General features: G+C 31.7%; 1 protein-coding gene across 4 annotated transcripts in view; it reads left to right on the top strand.

Moving 5' to 3' along the window:
* Window positions 1-4,075: 4,075 nt before the first annotated feature.
* Window positions 4,076-19,808, top strand: part of by (focal adhesion protein tensin) — a 78,684-nt gene continuing 62,951 nt past the window's right edge. Inside the window, exon 1 of one of the 4 annotated variants that reach the window (XM_090113491.1) lies at window positions 4,076-4,269. In XM_090113491.1, coding sequence (XP_089969617.1) covers window positions 4,132-4,269 — 138 coding nt within the window. In that variant the 5' untranslated portion in view covers window positions 4,076-4,131. Of the gene's footprint in view, window positions 4,270-7,866; window positions 7,962-9,378; window positions 9,586-19,808 lie in introns of those variants that run through there. The other 3 variants (XM_090113483.1, XM_090113508.1, XM_090113498.1) reach the window with 3 other exon arrangements.

Here is a 19,808-nt window from a genome sequence, read left to right as displayed (position 1 = left end):
TGATGAAATCTGTATAAAAAGCATAGGCGGTGTTCCATTACCTAAGTGTTTAAATATTCATCTAAGGACTTGATGCCTGTTTCATTTCGCTTAAACTCACTGCTTTCATGATTGGTAAGGTTCGTCTGGATTGTGTCCCGTCTGGTTTTCGAATCCAATAGCCATAAATAAGAAGCTAAAATAATTCAGGCAGAATTACATGTGGCCCTATAACAGTTTTCACTTCTTCTATGAAAATCTTGACTCTAAAGAAACATTTTTTGTCTATTTTATCTCCTTGTTTTTGACTTATTCTAAAAATGTAATATTCTGTTTCCGTAAAGAATGTATAACATCGATACATCATAGTATCTAAGTAGCAATATACAGATCTTACCACCCATAGTTTATAGTATATGAATTAAAATGTGATGTATTATAATACCTACCTAAAGATGAACGTACAAATAACTAGTAGAATACCCAATAAACCAAAATGAAGAAGTAAGCTAAATAAAAAAATAAATACTTATATTAATATTTTTATACCTAAAAAGTATAATAGTTCTGATAAACTAGGCTACTGACCAATCTTATTCGTCATCGAGGACATAATGATGTGACTAGCATTTTTGATAGTGAGATAAAGCTTTATAATGTCCGATTAACGTAGCGATATAACATTTCATTCCATTATGTCTTAACGGGAGACGTGCCTGGTGTCTCGTCCAATATGAAATAACCCGAGTCTAGAGAGTACAAGTGACGTTGCTAGCTTTCTACATGAACTCGATTACTGCTACATTTGAGATTTTGGTATTTCTTACCTTCATCATGTACATAGTAAACGTGTATCCAAATACACACTGTAAAATGCTACATTAAATACTATCTTTTCAGTTTTAATGTTACATCTATAACAATGTTAATGTGGTCGAGAAAAGATATTTTTTACATGTTTATAACGAAATAGTTAAAAGAATTAAAACTGTTGAGAACACGTCCATTCATAATAACGGTTTCCACAGGTTTTAAATATATGATACGCTCTGGGTGCCTGAAATATAAGGATATAAAAGTATTTTTCCAATGTCAACTTTATAAACGGTATAAATTATATGAAATAGACATCAATAAAATTGTATATAAATACAGTAGATATAAAATTGGTGAACTCAAATGCACTACAATGTTAACGGCATTTCTAATAAATTTTAAACAAAATACTTGGCCTTTAAATAAATAACATGGATACAGCAACAATTGGTGATAATGTTAAGATAGCGTATGCTTTATATAAATAGACGCAATATTTTTTTAATATATTGTTACGACAAATAATGTTATATAATATCCAACTTGAACAGATACATTACCCATTTCAATGTAGCATTTGAACTTTGCGTGGATTGGATTGGATTGCATGGACATTTCGTGTTAACAATTTTTTTTTAATTGAAATTGTATCAGTACAATTTTCTCATATTTTAAGTATCAACGTCGTTGTTATTTAACTTTAAAAAATGATAAGCAAAAATGTTTTCTTAATTAATTGTATGTAAAACATGGATTAATTATTATTTTCCCTGTTGTTATTTTAATTTCTTAAACTTAAAGAGCTGGATCTAGTGATGCATCTTCAGGGCCCCATAGGTGGTTTCGAATATAACGCATTAACTTATAAATTATAATATAATTAATAGCTAAGTAACACCAAAAGTAGGAGGGATAGTCAGTGGCTAGAGATGGGTTTTAAAAATCATCAACGAAGAAATATTCCTATATAAATATTTTGATATATAAAAATTAAATTGTTAAATTGGCCTTTATGATAAGAAATATAACTCATATGCAAAGTATGTAATTAAGAAGATAAATGATGTTTATCTTTGTGTAATGGATTTAATACCTCATGAGAAATCGAGATCCATAAATACAAAGAGGATAAATTGTACGAGCTACTCCGACAAACCGAAATATTTAGGCAAGAGAAGAATGCTGTGCAAGTGTTGAGACCGATTTGTACTTCAATGTTGAATCTTCCGTTGTAGTGTATTCTTTTGTAAATTTGGCTAATATTCCGATAAAATGTATCTATTGTTGTAATTTTAAGATTTATTGTCATTTCAGAATTCTTAGAAGTTTGTCGATTAAGGCATGATAGATTTAAATATATATTTAAATTGAAAAGAAAATTTGTCTATGTATTTCGAAATGTTGTATAATTCGGAATTTTATGTAAGGAAAGAATTGGAATAACGATTATTTTTGCATAAAGATTGGTATATATGTGTCCCGTCGCACAGAGTAATGAACATAATAATGGAAAATTAAACAAATAGGGTCCAAAGTTTCCATCCAAATGTTACAGCAAAAATAATTGGACTGTATTTGAAATGTGATAATTGTGATTAATTTAAACGACAAATTACTCTGTGGAAAGGGACTCGTGGTGAAAGGCCACACGTTATAAGAAACATTGATGGGTACGGGAATCTTTGTTTCAAATGGAAAACATAATTAGTGTAACTATTATTCACATTTTCTCAACATCTTTATAAAGTAATACTTTTATAAGCATCTTGTATTTCCAATTTTTATGTAATTCCTCTGTAGATGATGTGTGATAAATATTTATAGTAAGATGACAGTTGCTAACACGATGAGGTATAAGAAATCCCGTACAGTATTGATTTTATTTTTTGTATAAAATCATGCCTCGGGTCTTGGCCTGTCGTCTGTGAACAGGGGTATTGTATTGTGTATATTCATTTAGATGTAACAATCTGCTGTAGATAACGTTATAAAACTAAAACTAATTATGTTTTTCGAAAAACTTTAACGATATTATGAGCCAGCAGCAGAAAGGATTATTGTCATTACGTGTTTTATTGTAATATGAAATAAAAAATATTTGTGTCAAACACAGACTTACGGGTGGGTTATATTTGTCAGCTTTAACATATATAGTAATACCCAGTCTTAAATGGACTAAAACTTTATTAAGTGTTGAATATAACTAGTCGTTTTCGTACGCAGTAATCTTTTTTGCGGGTGGCAGTTATGTCTGTGTTATTTAGTTCTTCATATGTTAGTTAAGAGCTCTTTTGTGTTGCTGTGCTTTTCAAAGCATTGTATGTATGTTTATAAATTGTAAATAGCTAAAGTACATTATATTTTTACGACTAGAATACACAACCAAAGTTGTTATTAAAGTGATGGTTGATTAAATAATAAATTCGATATAGGTCGTTATGTTTATCTCTTACTAAACATACAGCAAAATTTGCGTAGCTATATGACTGCATACTATGTCTTTTAATTTTAACGCAACCACCCTGATATTAATTAAACGAATTTATTGTTTGTGAATTCGATTATGTGAAGCGAAAATTGGTGGCGCTCCCAACTTTTCAACCAGAATAAACGCGTGGCATACATTTTTTGTTCCTAGTAGCTCGTTCCGATTCATTTACGATGGTAATTGTCAATTACTAGCCGACACTACTTTATAACCATGTATTCGAATCGAAAAACATAATTTTATTCATTGATTAAACAGGCGTTTTAAGTACATTACATTTAAGTTGTATTTTTTTGTACATTTTAGATTCGAAAATATATTAATATCTAAATAATAGTCGTTTCCTTTAATATCTCTTTTTAAAGTCAATCCTTGTTTGAGATATCCCATATCCCAAAAATCACAATTTTTTATTGCTTTAATTTTTAAGATACATACCTACACCACAATGTATTAACACAATTTATAAGTAAGATTATTTTATGCAAGAATACTAAAGGAAATAGTATGATGTTACACTAAAAAATTAACTTTTGTCGTAAGATGTGATAAACTACATACGCGTCTTTGTATTCTACAGAATGTTGACCTATATAAATTACTAACCGTGAAGTAAAACACGAAAACTTAGTTTTATACAAAATAAATTATTGAAACAATTTCTTGCAGATATATTTATCGGATTATCATATACCATTAGGTACAAAATGTTAATTATTTGTAACAATAGTGCAATGTTCACTCGTACATCGAGGGGTCACTAATTATACCGACTCCTTCAGTTGAGCTAAAGTTGTGTCTGTGTATTAACATCGAGTCATTTCTGTGGAAAAATATGGATATTCGCGATGGGTATTTGCTGGCTAATAGGAGTTATATCAACTTCCTGCGTCATTTTGTGGATATCCAGGGTAATAAGAAGATTTAACATTATGATTGTGAAATGTTTTCGAAGATGGTTTTCGAAAAGACGCGAATCAAAAGAGGTATGTATATTGTATACCTATGAAGATATTTTTTTTTGTTTTATCTAAGAAACTAAAATATTAACATTCTGTAAGAATTATGTAAAAAAAAACGGCAAACAGAAAGTACCTACTTTAAACTGTATAGGTACATAAGAATAAAATTATTTTAAATTATTATTTTTTGGTTTATTTACTATTATTTGTGTCAAAGTATTTTTCCTTTGTATGTTTTGTACGCATAATAAAAAGATACCTATTCTATCGGACATGTCACATGACCAAGAGACTAGTAATTATTTATGTGGAAAATGTGTGGAAAATATTTTAAATGCAGTTTACATGAAATGGAAAATTTATAAAATTATCTATGCCTTTATTACATAAGCACTACCTAGTATCTTTGACGTTTATACATATAAAGCTGACTTTTAGAACTACGTACAGCAAGTAGAATAATTATCACAATATCGTTCAAATTTTGTTCTGACAATTTCACGCAGTTGTGCGAAGGGCGCGTAACATAGATACAGATCGTTTACGCAGAAGATGTGTACATCTAACATGAAATCATACACTTGATGGTTTAAAAAATTGTTTTAGTCCAATAAGATATTAATATAATAGTCCTAAGTACTATAGATTGTAGATTAAGAAAATACCTACGGATACCGATATATCTATCGAATTTTTCAGAATCTTATTTTTCAAATACAGACTAGAGGCTAAATATTTATAACATCGCCCCATTTCCTTCTAACTAAACGAAATGTTTGGATGAACAAACCCGAAATACCTGGCTTGAATTTGCATAATCTGCTATAGATGAGAGCTAGAGGCTGTAAATAAGATAATACGTAAAAAAATAGCAAACTTTCTGCATACGTTAGACTGTATCTACTCAATACTCATATATATTATTTTATATAGGTAGGTTAAAATGTAACTTCTAATTTGACCTCGTCGATTCATTTAGTGTAGGTACTTTATTGAAGCTGAATTCACAATTAGAGGCAATTAGCATTTACGTAAGTATCAAATATAGAGCTGTGCTCTACATCAATAATATCACACAGTGTTTCATTGTCGAATGTATCTACCTAGGTACGGAAGCTCATAGTAAACAATCGCAAAGTGTGTGGTATTTTACGATACAAAACACTTATTTTATCGGATATATTTCAAGTATGTACATATTTAAAAGCATATAATAAACTTTATTTTTCAAATAATAACATTGAAATGCTGGTCATGTATATGAGCATATATTATACAGCCAGACAAGTTAACGGTTAAACAATACATCTACAAGATAGTGTTAATAATAATTAAACTAGCTGGAATCCATACCTCTCCATCTATAATAATATATTTAAAAAGTGTTAGTTGTAACTAACTAGCCGTTCTGAAGGCAGTGGTTCGCCGCTAACTCTAGAACATTAGAACGGATTTTGATGGATACATTAATTATTTCCACTTGGATTAAGATATCAATTTTTAATAATTTGTACATCTAAATGATTGTAGTCAGAGCAAACAATTATTACCTATTAAAAATCATTATTTTACCATTTAAGAAAGAATTTAATCAATCATTGCCTCCTCGTCCTTCATCATTATCGTCTTAATTCTATTAAATTTAAACGCCTGTTCCAAAACAATTTCATAATATGTAGTAGTTTGTGATTAATTTTATCTCTTGTCTACCTATTGATAAAAGTCTTTTTGAGACTACCTACTTCCTACAGACAAATTAACAACGTAGTCTATATTTTTGATAACAATTTAAAAAATCTTTAAGAATGTAGTTATGTGTCGCAGGCAAATTATATAATCTCGCAGTTTACAATTAATGCTCGGCATTTTGTAATATGCTGAGGATTTACTTTTTCCAAAATTCTACAAAAAGACGGTGTGGGGCTCCTACTTCTATGTAGTTTTAAAAACATGAACCTAACCTAATCCACCCCCATATCCAAACGAAAAATTTCTGATGTAAACGGCGAAATAATACAATCTGCCTGCAACATATGTAGGTACCACATTGATATTTTAATTTGCGCCTATTGCTCAAGGGTGTTTCAAAAGTGATGATTTGCTCTTTTTTATTAACAGGAGAGCAAAAATAATAGGGTTGTGATGAACTAAACTATTTTTCTAAGGTATTTTTTTTCGATGATCTTAGAGTAAAGTCTACAAAAAAAAAACATTTTTCAGAAGTCGGTTGAAAAATTGAATCCGGTCTGCATGTCAGAGAATATTATACATAGTATAATTTACAATGTCACATAATATAATATTTATGTAGACCCCTTTTCTAGAGTGCTCTTCTTAAAATTGGAGGTGGTTCGAATTTTATCTTAGAGCATTAAACCAAATTTTATTTGCAAATTTTTTTATTATTCTTTTATGGCTTTTGTATTACTTATGTTATTACAATTAGTAATAATATATTTATTCAGCCGTTGTGACGTAATGATTGTACAAAAAAATAGTAAAATAATTCTATTTACTGTAAACTAATGCATATACCTACTTAGGTATTGTGTTTCTTAAATTGACCTTATTAAGTATGCATAATATTTTTAAATTAATTTGCTATCTAAGATGTACCAAAGGATATTTTGGTGTCAAGCGTCATTGTTATTTTGGTATCGCAAGTGCCAAGTAGCACGGTATGTATGCAAATTGCAATCAATTAAAACCATCTCCGAAAAAATACTTTCGGAGAAAATTATTTAAAAAATAGGGACCATTTAACACTTCTATTGCTTTAGATTGCGTCTCTATACATGCATAATGCCATAAATGACTCTTACACTGTGTGTTACAGCCTACAGGCTAACTCCATTATCTTAAGCTAATTTCCGCTCATATCAATCTCTGATTCTCATAAGCCATTGTACAATACATTAACTAATCAACTTCATACTTACAGAAAGCTTTAAATTTAAAATGACGCAAGCATAGCTTTACAACGATACAGTTGTTCAAACTATATCATTTGAATACCTATTATAGTCTGTATTTTTTCACAATATTATTTTGAAACATACTAAAATTCGAAATGTAGTTTACTACGAGTATGAGTACCTACCTAATAATAACAATAATGGTTGTTCCGCTTTGTACATAAAAGTAGATACCTAGTATTAATTATTTTCATAATTCTTTTGATAACATGATCAAAGTTTCTAGTTTTCAGCTGAATTTTCAAAAAACAATATTAATTAAGTACTTATGCACCAACATATTTCCTCATCAATAGATAGCTAATTGGAAGTATATTTATAATGAACATTTGCCATCTGTCTCGCTTTATACGTGTATAAAATATAATATAATGTGATAAGTCAAAAGCATTTCACTTATTTATTGTTATGAACAGCTGGTTACGGGGTTGTGCGTAGATGAGCGAGCCCGGGCCGGCGCGGTGTAGTCCCGAGTCCCGACCGAAATGCCTCTCCGTTCGCACGCGCGTTCGTCCCGTGTCCCACTGTCCTGCTTGTAGTCCCCTACCTCGATGAATTGCCGCGCGCGTCTCGAAGGATCAAATATTTTAAACTTCTCATGAATTCTTGGGATTTTTTGAGTTCTCGCGCAGTTATCCCGGTTATTTGTGTGCAATTAGGAAGATGCCCTGGACTTGTCCCTGGTCTCGGGATCAACAGCGCTCGGACGATACCGGTACACCTCCTCAATCATTGCCCCAGGTTTGTTGTATTAAAAGTAGTCAAAAACTATTAAACCACAATTAAATTTTTTGTAAATATTAATTTATGGCATATAGACCAAATTATGTATTATGTTTTTTTTTGTGTTGGATGTAGAAAAGTATTTTACTATAAAATTATATGCCTTACCTACCTATTAATTGTATATTAATTTTTATTACATATTTTTACTTACAATGAAATAATTTATTCACGTGAATGTAAATTTATAAAATATTGTATTGAAGAATTGAATAAACTCTAGGTAGTAGGTATGTAGAGTCAATTCAAGAACTTTTGTTCAGTTAATTAAAAAAATCTGCTATTTTTAAATAACAAAAGCTCTTCAAATTTTAAATTTTAGAAATAAAAATAAAAGTTTGTTTTATCTTTTCTTGTATTCAGGGTATCTACTGTGGCATCTATCTGTAATTCGTTTTTTATTGTTAGGTTAAATAAATTTGACCTTGTCTTATTAAATAAAAAACTAATAAACAGGTATAGTGTACACAGTTAAAATCAATAATAATAAACATCAACAGTATTTATTTGTTTCAATACTAACCGACACCGCATCCTACATAATCCAGGATACCTACTTTGTATTGAGAGAACAATCGTTATTAGATAAAGTGAGTCAAACATTATTAGTTTCGGTCATAATGTGTAATGGATTTAGAGGGTTATATGCTTGTTAATGTTAAATCCATACAAATTTAGGCATGTCGTTAAGGGATAACTTCGATAAAAGTAAACCGACTGGCATATATATCTTTATTAGTTCTAAGCGGCCGTAGAGTTATGGTCCGACCTGTATAATTTTATTTCTTTTAGTAAAAAGAATCGTATGTTTAAGAAATCATAGTTAGGTACTTACAACTGATATAAATATTATCGTATGGGTTGCTTGAAAGGAATTGCTTGTAGCAATAAAGCCGCCTTTTGTCAAATGTCCTCCTATTAAGTAAAATTTGTATTTTCTGTTTGTGTGCAATAAAGTTTATAAATAAATAAAATAAATAAAAATATTTTAGAAATGAATCGCAGTTCGCCTGGTTTTCTAGTAAGTATACGAATATGTTTGAATAATAAAAGTGCCTAAAAGAAATGCCTGCAGTTGAGGCACTTTACTTTTTGTTCAAAATAATTCTATACGAACTCTACTGTCTGACCAAACATACAAAGAAAGATTTACGACAGTTTACCTCACGTGAACCAGTCAAAACTTAAAGGAAAGGTATCTATTATCATGGGCACGTTTGGTCTTTCTATTATTTGAATGTGCATCAATTCAGAAAAGATAAATAAAAGAAAAAAAAAAAACAACAACAAAATTGTTCTATGATAATTGAGGGAAGCGGTATCAGCTGAACCGAGTTAACCGTGTAGGTACCTCAAGCGCAGTTACAAGGCGCCCGTGCTGTAGACTGGTCGTATCTCATACCAAAATTGGGCTACCAATTCGATACATTAACGATGGAGCCTTAATAAGTTAATTTGGCGTGGATAAGTTCAAGCTATCTATCTGTTAAAATGAGCAAAGATGCCTTGGAATTGTTTTTGGGGATACGAATCTCCTCCGCCCGCGTGCAGAGTCAGTGGTCCGCTGCATCTCCTTCTTCAGGTATCATGCTCTTTTATATTTATAAAAATATTGACATCCTATATTCTATATTTTACTTGTGATGGTGAATTATAGAGCATTTTATGTCGATCTTAACATAAAAAATATTAGTTTAGGTACTTATCTTAACTACAGGTATAAACTTATATGAAGTAAATTAATGCCTGTTAAAAAGCCGTCTCACACAATATATTCTTTGGTATCATCCAGAAAAGTACTTTTCATAAGAACGCGAAAGGATATCTGCAATTTCCCACGAATGTAACCGTTTTAATGAAGGCAATGAGGAATAATTGTCCAACTGCAACTCGTAAACGAAAGTACTTATCGAAGTTAAAATAGCCGATGACAGTTTTCCTTCTATTCATTAAATTTTCATCGGAATATGCTTCATTGATATTCTGATATATAGTTGAAATCTTAGGTTGAAATAATGAAAATTATTTTGTAGAGCGGGAAATCATTGTTAAATAATAAAATAATGTGAACATCGCATCATGCGTAAGAAATTCTTAAGGGCTTTTTATAATGATCACGATTTGTCTTATTTGTGTACTTATTATTATAACGTTACACAGTATACTAATCACTTTTCATTTATTTCAAAGAGTATCATCTCAATATAGGGTGATTGCGCTGGTTTTCGTCCAGTTATGGGAGTTGCCAACTTTGTGATGCGAAATAAATATTTTGGAGCACCCTTCCTTAAACATATAATATTTTTATTTAGTCCTTATATAGTCTTCTTTAAGATAATATTAAGTGAAAATAAATCATTTTGACGTATCTTTTTATTTAAATTATTTTCTGCAAAAGTAGGGTAAATGCTAGTTTTCGTCCAAAAAAACTGGTTTTCGTCCTAGTGTAAGCTAGTTTTCGACCACCGTGTAGAAAAAGGAGGGTAGGTCAACTATTAAGTTAAAAACCAATTACAGGTAAATATATACTTACTTTTATTTAATCAACATCACAATTTCTCACTACCTTACAGGTTTAGTTTTACTAATAATAATCAATATAACTAGTCAACACTGAGATCTATGTAGCACTTGGCAGTCTTTATATGCGTTAGTGATGACTGTAATAAAGAAAGGAATGCGTACAATGTAAATGAATAAAGTAATAATTATAGGACTGAGAAATTACATCAAAAAACAGAAATATTCATTCTAATACTTTGTTTATCAAATGAAACGTACTATATTAAACACAGCCATAATAATACGTTTTAGCTACTAAAATAAACTATACTATACCTTACTGAACTATGCATTATTGTCTTACTGATGCCTTTATTAAAGATTCTTCAGTGTACGTAGCGTTTTTTTCTAGCTTTCTTAGACTCCTTCGAGGCCATCTAAAAACAATAAGATCTTTCTTAGGATACGTTGAGTAAGTAGAATAAAAAAATATTGCATTGGCAAAACAGACCTAGAATAAAAGATGATACTCAAGTGAATGATAATCAAGAAAAATACAGTGTATTATGTCTGACCTACCCCCATTTATGCCACGAATAATTGACTCTACTTCACATAAGGAGAATGATACATGACTGAATGAATGACAATATTAGGTACCTACAAAACTCTGGCCCTCACCAATAATTTATAAGGAAGATACTGAATAGAAAACTTTTCAATACGTAAAAAAGACGAAAAGTACTGCAAAAGAATAGCCATTTTTAATTTTTGTCCACTCCAATACTCATTCATGGACGAAAACTAAAACGTTTAAAGCTAAATTTAGTTTTCGTCCACTTCTTTAAATATTTTTTTATTTTGGCAGCACTGACAAAGCAGTGGACGGAAACCAAAAAATCTAAACTAATAGCAATAAAGATCACTTCGGGAGCAACTATTCAGTATTTTAAAGGTCCGATACAGTAAAAAGAACCTAACAAATATTCACGTAGCTGTTTGAGTTTTCGTCCACTTGGACGAAAACCAAATATTTTGAGAATTTGGTAACCTAGTATCCGTCCACTTAATTTTTCGAAGAGTATTATAAAAAAAGTATGATAAACACTTCTAATTGCGTTTAATAGGCTTATAACTAAACATACGTACCAAAAACATTACGTTAACTAGCTAAAACAGTGATTTAACTTACCATGAACTTTTCTCGCCGGCAAATTTTTCTCTCGCGCGATGACATCTGCAAGGCACGGATGGGAAGCGGCCACTTTTACGTTAATTTTTTGAACTCTCTTCTTGTCAAATCAAATTTTGATGTTGATAGTACTGTTGCTTACACATTAAGGACCGTAAAAAGTGCAAACTTGCGCGGGAAGGTAGGTTTGTATTCAAGTTTTACGCACGTGATTGTAGCAGGTCAGTCAAATGGACGAAAACCGAAACTGGACGGCAAACCAGCGCAATTACCCTACTATTAGAACGTGCTAGATCTAAATATAGGAACCGCCATTGATAATAAACAAACAGTTGCAGTTTTCACTATCTACATATTTAAATAATTATCTAATCTATCTTAGTTTTACATGAAAACCGTTAAGTAGATTTATTTTTACGAACATTTGTTGCTATATTTATACGTGTAATTGTGTCATAAAATGCAGCATGTTTTGCGTTGCATGTTAAGTACACATAGGGCGTTATGACATGTATGGCGGTGTCCATGATGGGATAATAATGAAGAGCGGTGTTTTATGAGAGATTACGTGACAGTGCAGGTGACGTAGGCCAATCACTGTAAGGTAGTTAGATGCTATCGTGAGGAAACTGCACGATGCCAGTCCTGATTATTTTATAGCTGCTATAAATTATGGAAATATTCATAAAAACAATGAGTAGGAATCATATAATAGCTTAGATAAATATCCAATAATAACCTTTTTTATTATTGGATATATATCGAATGGAATATATATCGAATGGAATAAATATATACACAGCCTTAATTATGAAGATGTGATCTACGTTCTACTATAAGTAGGTATTTTTGTTAGTAGGTACTATTAAGTGGAAATGTATTCAAGTACAATGAACCCAGTAGCTACCTATATATATTAAATTTAATTCATTAAATAACGATTAAATTATATCTATGAAGCGATTTTCCGATAATTATCACAAATTAGTTAGTTACCTATTTGAAAATTTTCTCTTAAAAATTAGAAGTAAGTACAAAATTATAAATTATTGCAATATTAGTAGGTATACAGCAGAAAGAATGATATAAAAAATATCAAGAATTTTTATAATCATTAAAGCGTTGTTAATTTAATTCTACGATATGTCAGTAAAGGCTAATTGCTGTGCTGTTGCTGTATGTAACAAATTTTCCTTGAAATTTTGTAACAAATTTTTCTAGCAGGTAGCTAAACCTAAATGCGTTTAAATCAAAAAGTTTTAACACGTTTTAACTACAGAATTTTAATGTTCTTCAACAGCAGGCAAGTGTCAAGGAGATAGCGATAATTATATAACTTATGCACCTAGTTGCGATAAATACATTGATAATTCCTACATTATACCGCAAAATGTAATAATAACTACCTCGTAATTTCTGCATCGCATATAATATTATGTAGTTATTGTTAGCATTATAACTTTTAGTTCTTCAAGTACCTATTTTAAACGTTTCGAAGGAAAATTAAAAATTCCGTGACACACATTAAACCTTTTCCCTCTTGGCAACAAAGAAGCAAATTGTTGTTTTGATTAAAATGAATTCTTTTTGTTTCACTTGTCAAACGTGCAATGTGCTGTTATTTGTCTATTGTTTTGTATGTACAACATCATGAGGTCACCATAGTAAGTGGAGTTAACGGTAGAATACTAATGTGCTAGGCGAGTTCGGAGCGTTGTCACATGCGCAGCGCATCGGTGATCGGGACCTGAGGCCTGAGGGCACCGAATGGTTGCGCAAGAACAAGTGCACCGCCCACTCCCGGCCTGATTGACCGCCGACGCCTCTTCACACTAACGTCAAGTTCACTGTCAACTGTTGCACTTTTTGTTAACTATTTTTTTAGATATTGACGAAAAGTTAAATAATAATTAGTAAAATTTACATAATAATAAAGGTACCGTCAAATGTGGCTACTTGACCTTTACTTGGCAACTTGACCACACCTTCCGTTTAACAACAAAATATCAAATTTTGTAGAATTGAAAGCAAATTGACCTAACGTATCGATGTTGGTAGGTTTTTAAAACATTAATTGGCAACATATTTTAATTTTAAAGCGGTAACGCTGCTGGTTCTCGCAATATAACGTATCGAAGTGTGACTGTGACTAAGGATGTTTTGCCGGTGTCAGTATTATTATGTTTGTAGAGCTTAAACTGCACATCTCAGGTGAGTACAGTTTTGATATGTTGTGTAATAAACCCTAGAGATTGATTTTACAGTGGGAACGATCCAATTTTAGGCTCATCTGTCGAAATATTTGCTTGGGCATTGATGCCTCAGGTTAGGTCAAGTTGCCATTGACCGCTGCGTGGCAACTTGACCGACGCCTAGGGTTGACACAAAAAATAACGTGACTGCATTTTTTCCTTTTTTTATCTGTTTCGAGTTTTGCATAGTAAAATCAATAAATTTGCTGCAAATTTCGGACAATCCAGATACTTATATACTCTCTTTGATGACAACGATTTAGCATATTTCTAATGAAAAATAAATGTTTCCTTACCTATTAATAAATACCTATAAGTATTAAGTAATATACATATACATATGTATTAAATTAAGTTTAATAAATAAATAGTTCATTAAAATTTGTGTCTTGTTTGTGACAACCCTATCCGACATGTAATGCTTTGTATGAAATCATTACAAATCCCGTGGCAACTTGACCAGGTAGCCAGAGCCTAACAGTTTATTGTAAAGCTTCGGGCTGCAATATTTAAAAAGTCGAAGACTTAAAAAATAACAGCAACTTAGCCTAAAACAAGAATGCTAAGCATCTACCTATGAAAACTGATGTGCAAGGTCAAGATACCACATCAGTGTCAACTTGACCTGTATTACGTTTATTTGTAAATAATGTCAGATTCAATATATTTTAAAGAAATACCTAGTAAAAGTGAATGATGAAATCATTCATGACATGAACAAATCATGAAATGTTAATAAAAGTTTAACATAAATAAGTTAGCTAAGAAAAAGTAAAAAAATGTGGTCAAGTAGCCACATTTGACCGGTAGCTAATGCTAGGAAATTTTTCCCCATTGTAGCTCTACAAGCCGTTTCCAATAAGTATATCATAAGTATGCTCACTTTAAAAATGATAAGAGCACAGTTGTTGTGCGCTATCATTCTGGCATAGAACATAATTTATAAATTAATTAAGAGCATGTGTAGAGATGCGCATGCGCTCCGAGAAGCGCGAACAAAAGGTTGGTTAACCGTGCGGTACTTTTGATGATTCTAATGATCCCTTAGTTTTGATCGAACAATACTGTTCATTCTTTTCGATTTCCATCTAACTGTAACATTATTATGTCATAGTTTTGATAACGCAGCGATTGAGACGGCTTTTGGAAAAGTTTTTATTGGATGATTATATCTAGGTGTTAAAAATATATGCGGGGCAATTAAAATGAATAATTATATAGTATTAATATCTGCCATGTTCACTATAAAGAATTTATTATCAATTGTGAGTACGAGCATGCTCATTTGTAAGGGAATATACAGCAAGAAGTGGTTGGGTTATTAGTTGAACCGCGGTGCGACCTTTTAGACGGATATATGCGATGATTTACGGCACATTCCTGCGGGAGCGGCTCTTGTGCCTGCTCAGTGCGCTGGGAATGAGATTAATAAACATTCTGATGAGTGACAAACCCCTTTGTCAATCTGTGTTCCTTATGGTTTAAAGTGATTTTAATTCCTCTGCGCAGACGCTGAAAGTAAAGATTAGTCATACTGATATTTTAAGAGTATAGTTATTTTAGCTTATTATTCTGCTGCAAAGTTCATGCTAAGCTCAGCGGATGTACCTACCTTTAATCGATCTACAGTTTTTATACCATTATGTAGTTCATTTTTGTCATTTATTATTCGTTAGTTAGATATGAAATCATGATAAAAAGCGGATGTTGCACAAAGCAGGAACTGCCTAAAGAGTGTGTTGAGCGTTGACCGGAAGCGCAGAGGGGCAACACAGGTACTTAGCTATGCCTCTAATGAACGCAACAGGAGCGGCGTTCGCTTTCATTACGATCGGATCGCGATGTAATGCGCAATCTGTACTTGCTTTCAATTACCCCTATAATGATTGACCATATATAATCACGTGTACAAATTTTTATTTTATTCCAATCTTACCTTACCTTACCTTCTAGGGAAGCGCGTTCCATCTTAGACCACATCTCAGCTTAACATCAGGCGAGATTGTGGTCAAGCGCTTCCCTATAACCAATAAAAAAAAAATCTTTTAAATAAGGCAAAACATATTTTACACGTATCAAAACAATAAAACAAAACATCAAAGAACATTTGAAAGGTATGTCAGTATTTGTTAATTGTAAGGACATCCACCCGAAGTTTTAAATTTCCAAGGTAAAGTTTCATTACTGAAATTTAAACTGTGACCACAATACATTAGGTTCGTGCAAAAAATATCACGCTTCGCGAAACATGCCAGCCAGCTGTCCCCCCACCGCTGTTAGCCTTTTTTCTGAATGAGACTACACTCATATTGCTTCTTATTACAACAATTTGTTGAACATTTCGGCTCTTCGTGATATCACACCATAGATTATAGAACATAAAAACCAGCTATACATAGCAAGTAATGCCTTATTGAAATTTAAACGCTGCGTACCATGAATAGAAATCTGTTCCAATGAAAGTCATAAAATAAAATGTACTCCTTTATTGGAACATAAACAGAGATGCATAAATAGAACCGACCACCTGGTGTACACCGTTCATAAGTTCGAGTGCTGCAACATGATTTATGAGACTTTAGTTCGACACAATGCCACCGCAAAATACCCCTTGACTATTTTTCTAGCAAACAATTTAACCCGTATGCTTATGTCAAGAGGTAACACAAATTAAAAGTTTACTGTTGCAAGTCAAAATGCGAATGAATTATTACAATTTGTATGATATTGTGTTTTAATGCGAACATTTTTTAGTGTGAATGCATTTAGATTTTGAGGGCTGCATTATTTACCGAAAGCACTATAGTATGTAGGTATAATGGACCTACGAGCAAAACGTATGGTATAATTGAAAAGTGAAAACCTATGTGAAAACCCATTGAACTTTGAAGACAGTTTCCTACAGTTGAATCAAAGCACTTGCTTTTAATTTCATCCTTATCACGAAATCCAAAGTAGGTAAAATAAAAAAAAATATATAATCAGATTGGCTTTACAATATTACTGGCTTCCTATAAATCACGGATGATATTCTGGCGTCAATCTTCGATTTACCTCGTGGGAGGTCTCACTTAATCTTCGGCTTACTATTGACTATTTCTCTAACAATGAATGAGAATAACATATTCATGGCTATCCCAGTATAAATAAGACATAATTGAATGTATTTATATAAATCAATTAAATTTTCTTACATTTAACAAGCACAAATAAATACCTACTCGGCAGCCGCGATACACGCGACATGCGCTACACAGACCAAAAAGTTTGAGACGATGTAATAAAAGTTTCACTTTAATAAAATAAAAGTATTGCTACAAACTATAAATGATATTTATATGATTATATATATAACGAAAATATATAAAATCTCAATCACAAAAAGCCCTATAAGACTTATTTTTATTAACGAATTAATAGATATTTAAATTATATGTATTTCTTGAAAGAAAAAGCAGGGCGACCTTTTTAATTAAAAGTGAACATTTTTAATTAAAATAGAAGCTGTAAAATTGTCTCGCTAGGGTAGTCAACTGCTGTAGGTATTGAAAATTGAAATCTTTGGCTCATGCAAATAAAGTAAAACGTGTTACACATTCAACGTTCAATTAAAAATCTTTAAAGTATTTCAAAACGTCTATTAAGCTCGTGCTTTATAACGGTGAAATGGGGAAACCGCTGATTAATTAGAGCATCGTCGGTCTGACAACCGTGACGCGGAGTCGACCCACGACCGACCATTCTCTCACCACCACTCTTCATTCACTCCAATCGATGACACGCAAAGCTATCAAGTTGTCAATGCGGTGCATAAATGAACATGATGTGTTGGCCATTTAAGCTCGCGGTTAGACTTTGTACACTCACTTTGATGAATGGAATTTAAAATCATACGAGCTTTAAAAAGTGTTTAGCAGAAAGGCAACATTCTACTTACTTATAACACTAAAAATAAGATAAGTTTAAGAATATTATCATTCAAATTATTATCTAGTTATCTTATTCAATGCTATAATTGAGAAAATAGTTATGTATCTGAAAATAAACACTTTCGAGTAGTAGTTATCGTCTTTCTAGAAAATACCATAAATGAATATATAATGCATTTAAATGCATTGCGCTGCGTTTATATGCAAAACATCTAGTAGGGCAGTTGACGAGCATTGAATCCGTAAATTATGTTTTAATGTAGGCTTCTCTATCAAGTTGCGTAAGTATCTGCCATGCTTGATGCTATACGCGTGTATGCATGACGTCATTGAAGTTTCAACATTATACAAACAAAGCCGCGAACCAGCCTTGTACATACAACGATTTTGCTCCCATTTCAAGAACAAACAAATGCTGCTTTTTTGTTCACAAAATCCCACATTTTTCATGTTTTATATTATGTATATACTATATGGCATTGATCTATACATTCCTTACAATTCAAACGTCCGTCTGCGTGATTAAGCTGCGGTTTGCGTCTTACAATCGGCCCGTATAAGTCAAGATTTAATTTAATTGAAATACTCCATGAAATGCAACTCTTAACGAAGATTAATTGAATTTTGATTAAAACTTTACTCGAATAGGCCGGGCTCGTTTATAATATGTAGTAACATATATTTAAAGCCACATGTGAGATGAAATTTATACAACTAAAATAATTCTTTGTAACGGTATTGTTTCGATGGGTAGGTATTTTCAAACAATTTTACGATTACGAAACGAAACACCACATGTGTGGTCTTTAATCGTCATAAACATTTTAAATCATAACCAAGTTGCGTTATGACCAAAGAATTCTGATTATAAATATGTTATGCTAAAAATACTTATGTACAGCGCGGCGTTTCTCTGGCATAATTGAAAGAACACGTGTTCATACATATGGCATAAATTGTAAAGACACCAGTCTGTGCGTCTTGGAATCCTCAGTATCGAATTATTTTGTTCTATCGAGTACGGCATAGTTAAATCCGTATGCAAAATTACTAACGGTGCTACTGGTAAGGTTTGCATTACATTATTTACATTAAAATAGTTTTGTACTCCTAATTATGGATATCTTGGTTAACTGCGCACGTATAAAGGATGAAAGCAGTTAGGTTATAACTTTCCCCATTCCCCTGTTTGGACTAAACTAATAAATCCATTGACACCAATACAATAGTCGTGACAACTGTAAGCGAGTTAGTTATTCGAATGTTATCACGATAATAAAACATGAATATTCAAACATGTTTTTAAACGCCTATAATTAGATACTTGGAATATTTTATACTGTAGGAATAGTAGGTTCATTACCTTTGGAATTTCGTGTTATAATAATTATTTCAATGTACACTATTCTTTTAGGTCTTCGCATAAAAGACACTTGTATTTCGCTTAATTAAAATACAAATGAGCTCTATGATCAAATAAAAAATCTAAACATCCAAGGCTTTATTAGAATTCACAAAGAATTTTTTCATAGTAAAAATCACATTTCTATTTCAATATATAAAATACGAAGAAATAAATTGTTGTGTGGAAATATGCAGCGAGCAAACAGTTGTTAATTTGTATTTTATATGGGACGCGAGGGGCCGTAGTTCGGCGGGGACTGGGGACACTGGACATGCGAGTTGATCAATATAATGTTATACAACTTTCCGGCTTTTAGACATGCAAAGCTTTATAAAAGTTAATGACTATTGGTTTAATTTATTATCTATTTTCTACGTTGCAACTTTGTTACGTCTGTTTACAAAACAAATGAGCAAATAAATGTAGAGAAATTCCAAAATTAAATATTATGCCTTAAATGATTTTCCTCAAGAATAATAATTTTACTAATGATACAAATTCACAAAAAGGTTTTAATAACTATGT

This window comes from Colias eurytheme, chromosome 2 (genome assembly GCF_061535395.1).
Source record: "Colias eurytheme isolate Ceu_HAF_F1 chromosome 2, ilColEury1 Martin Lab GWU primary, whole genome shotgun sequence".
Lineage (NCBI taxonomy): Eukaryota > Metazoa > Arthropoda > Insecta > Lepidoptera > Pieridae > Colias > Colias eurytheme.
Note: the sequence above shows the minus strand (reverse complement) of the source record. Positions and strands in the feature narration are given on the sequence as shown.